This window comes from Nannospalax galili, unplaced genomic scaffold, assembly GCF_000622305.1.
Source record: "Nannospalax galili isolate Female #2095 unplaced genomic scaffold, S.galili_v1.0 scaffold77, whole genome shotgun sequence".
Lineage (NCBI taxonomy): Eukaryota > Metazoa > Chordata > Mammalia > Rodentia > Spalacidae > Nannospalax > Nannospalax galili.
Genome location: NW_008341457.1, coordinates 287291 through 291332, shown reverse-complemented (window position 1 = coordinate 291332; position 4042 = coordinate 287291). Strand labels below are relative to the sequence as shown.

At 43.2% G+C, this 4042-nt stretch overlaps 1 protein-coding gene across 1 annotated transcript in view; it reads left to right on the top strand.

The window, feature by feature from the left end:
• Adgre1 (adhesion G protein-coupled receptor E1) overlaps positions 1 to 4042 on the top strand; it is an 81947-nt gene that overhangs the window by 48062 nt on the left and 29843 nt on the right. Inside the window, exons 12-13 of the mRNA XM_017799094.2 lie at positions 2035 to 2212; positions 3746 to 3865. Of these exons, the coding sequence (XP_017654583.2) occupies positions 2035 to 2212; positions 3746 to 3865 (298 nt within the window). The remainder of the gene's footprint in view (positions 1 to 2034; positions 2213 to 3745; positions 3866 to 4042) is intronic.

Sequence of the window (4042 nt, the reverse complement as noted above, 5' to 3'; positions counted from 1 at the left end):
TTTATTTATTTATTTATTTATTTATTTATTTAATTTTTGCCTCCATTACATTGGCCTGTGGCCACATCTGTGGGGTATTTTCTCTTTTTTTAATGTACATTTTTATTCAGTTTTCTTGCATTTCATATAATAGATCTTAATCAAATTTAGATCCCCTCTCCCATCTGTTCCCCCGCAGACCCCCCAACCAGATTTCATGCATCCCTTCATATGTTCAGCCCTATCCAGTCAAGCATTTGTACCCAGATGCCCCTCAGTGCAAGTTCATCCACTGGCGTCTGGTCAGCCAATCTAGAGCTAATCCCTTAATGAATGCCAACTCTCCCTCACCCCACACTAATCAGTTACCAAGAGTTCTTTGGCTAAGGTTGGAGCCTGCTGCTCATTTCCCATATTCTATGCTGGGTTTTGTCTGGTTTAGTCAGCATGGGTCTGTGCATGCTGTCGCTATTGCTGCAAGTTCATATGAGCAAGTTCCCAGAGGCCTGAAAGCCTCTGTTTCCTTATGTTCATGTACCAACCCTGGCTCTCACAATCTTTCCACTCCCTCTTCTGCAATGGTCCCTCACCCATGGGTGGGTGAGTTTAATATAGGGGTCCTATCCAGGGACATGCACTCTGCAATCTCTTATTCTCTACACCTTGACCATTTGTGACCTTCTGTGTGCATCACACTGTTGTATGAGGAAGCTTTGCTGGTGAGAGCTGAGGGATGCATTGGTATTCCCTCTACCCCATGTTCTGCTGTGTTCCATGAGCCTTACATGTAGATGTGTCACTTAGGGCTGGGCATCTCTCAGACATATGTCCTCTGTGTATGGCCAGTTGTGGAATTCTGTAATAGCCTCTATCTGTTACAAAAAGAAGTTTGGTGAGTGGTGTATGGTATGCTTGTCTGTAAATGTAAGGATCCACATTTAGCATACAGTAAGAAATTATTTCATTTGTCTGGAGATATGACATAGATAGGGTTTTCTCTAGTATCTGTGACTTCTCCAGCATGCACATTTGGCTATATTTACAGTGCCACCCATTTTATGTTTATGAGTGTTTTGCTTGCATGTATGTAAGTGTACCACATGCATACAATACCTGCAGAGGCCAGAAGACGGTGTCAGATCCCCCTGGAACTGGAGTTACAGACAGTTGTTGGCCGCCATGTGCATGCTGGAAACAAAACCTGAGTCCTCTGCAAGAGCAGCCAGTGCTCTGAACCCCCAAGTCATCTCTCCAGTCCTGATCAAAATATATTATATGAAAATTTCCAAAACTTCAATAAAAATTAATGTAGTAGCTTCTAAACCACCCGAGATCCTTTTAAACATGCCTCTAACCTTCTCAGCTGCACAGCTCACAGACCCTGCCCCTGCTGGCATATGTAGGTATCATTTGCCTGTCTTATGCATATACACTACAGCATTCTTTTCTAACACCTGTGAAATGTCATATTATTGGATTTCACCTTTAGTTTATTTAACTAATTTCTTGAGAACGTAATATTTCAGAAATCATTTTGAAATGATTACCCTTGTGCAAGGTCCTTGCATAATTTCTAAGTATTTCTGGAAGAGTTAATTCCTGGAAAAGAAACCTCTGGGTCAAAGAGCATGTGGAATTGCAGGCTGTTACCGGTACTAACTTACCATGTTTGACAGGCAAGACTGACTTCTCAGGAATTCCCAACAGGGCTTCTTGACTCAGGAGATGGGGACTGAGTGGGCCCTGCCTTGGGCTCTTTTTGTTTCATGGGATGGACTCTTACGTAGCTCAGGCTAGCTTCTGACTTGCTGTGTAGTCCATGATGGCCTTGACCCCTTGCTTCAGCCTCCCGAGTCCCATGATTACAGGAGCACCTCACCAAGCCCGCCTGCCTGATTCTCCTTTGGCCTCAATCTTAATTTCCTTTCCTGAAGAGAAAGAGGGCACAAGTTACCCTGTTAATGATAGGAGAGGAAAGGGAGGAGGAGGAGGAGGAGGAGGAGGAAGAGGAGGAGGAGGCAGAGAGAATATGAACAAACACTTTTTTTCTTGCAGAGTACAGCTAAGAGATTTTCGCTTGTGCTTAACAACACACCCACATGGACCAAGCTCACTCAGGAGGAGACATCCACCCTGGGCACTGTCTTACTGGAGTCTGTGGAAAGCACGACATTAGCTGCTCTTCTGAAGCCCTCTGGGAATGCCAGTCAGACTATTCAGACAGAGTACCTAGGTAACACACACCCTTCAGACTGTCAGGGGCACCCTTGGCAGTTGGATTTTCCAAGATTTTCTCAGACACTTTTGCTATTTCGAAAACTCCATTTCACAGCAAAGCAGGTCTAGTATGAATGACATTTCCCACTTACTAATCACTTGGCCAAGGTCAGACACCATGCTGAGTATGCTGTTAATTCATTTAACAAACATTTATGATTGCCTACTATATGGTGTAAAGTTTGAGATTCATTTTCTTTAAAGAATTCCAGTTTTCCTTTCTGAGACCACAGGAGGACTGTACTTCTTGGTGTAGAATTAGGAGTGGGGTTTGCAACTGTGTCATGTCACTGTTCTAGAACATTCTTTCACTCTACCTTAGTAACTGTCAGCTACTTCATCTGTGTCCAAGAGTTAGAATAATGAAGAGCAGAGCCCAAATCAATTAATGAAGAACACAAAGCATTATTGAGACATCAATGTTATTTATAATCCATGAAGACTTGGGGCTGTTTGTTACTGCAGCATGGTAGATTCTTCCCTGACTGATACATACTTGATAGTTGGCCATTTGGGATTATTAGGTGCTGTTGCACTTTTCTGCAGCTCTTCATTCCAAATAGCAGTTTCTGTGCCTGTCAGTCACTTGAACTTGAGAAGATTGTGATAGCTGCTCAGAACGAGGGAACAGAAATGCATGTAATATTTTATCAGCTTCCAAAACATCTCTCAGGAGTCTTATATTTTGGTGAGTTTGGCCCATATAGACATAGAATTATTAGGAAAAGTACAACAGACTAAGAAAGTTAAAGAAGACTTGAGAAAGAGTTGCTATGTCATATAGTGTGGTGAGGAAATAGCACTTGGGCAGTGTGGTGGTTGTTTTTAAAGATTTTATTTTTATTTTATGAGCATGAGTGTCTTGCCTGCATGTATGTAAGAGCGCCACATATGTGCAATGTCCCCAGAGGCTAGAAGAGTGTCAGATCCCCTGGAACTGGAGTTACAGATAATTGTCAATTTCCATGTAGGTGCTGGGAACTGAACCTAGGCCTTCTGCAGGAGCAGCCAGTGCTCACAACCTCTAAGCCACCTCCCTAGTCCCCGACACTGTTTTGTTTATGAGACAGTGTCTCTCACTGTCTGGAACCCCTGAAGTAAGCTAAGGTGGCAGGCTAACAAGCTCCAGGGATCTGATGTCTCCATCTCCACAGTACTGGACATGCACTGCCATGCTTGGCTTCTTAAAAAAATGTGGATTCTGAGAATGGAACTTGGGTCCTCATGCTTTCAAGGCAAACAGTTTACCAAATGAACTATCACCCCAGCTGTGAAAGCTCACTTCGTAAGCTGTATCCAAGGTTCTAATTGTTGCATGCTAATGTCCCGGTCATCATTGATCAGGGAGCTCAAAGTGTTCCCCGTGCGAAATGGTCTTCTTTTATCCCATTTACTTGTAAGTACAGCTGTGCATCTTTCTTGGATTAGAGATCAAATTCTAGATACACTTTCTGAGTGGACTAATGAAACTCTCCCTTTCTCTTTTCAGATATCGAGAGCAAAGTTATCAATGCAGAATGTAACAGGGAGAATGCATCCTTTAACTTGAAAGCCAAAGGAGATGAGATGAAGGTTGGGTGTTCTGTCATCGAGGAATCTGAATCTGCAGGTACAGACCCACTCCAGGCTACCCTGGTCGGGGAGCATTCAACCTACCAGTATTTACTGGTCTTGTACAGTTGTGCAGGTCAGTGATAGGTGGTTGAGAACTGATGGTAGCAGAGGAGTAGATGACTCATGCACTGAGTTTTCTACCTGCAAGGGAAATTGAACATTAAAAAGCACC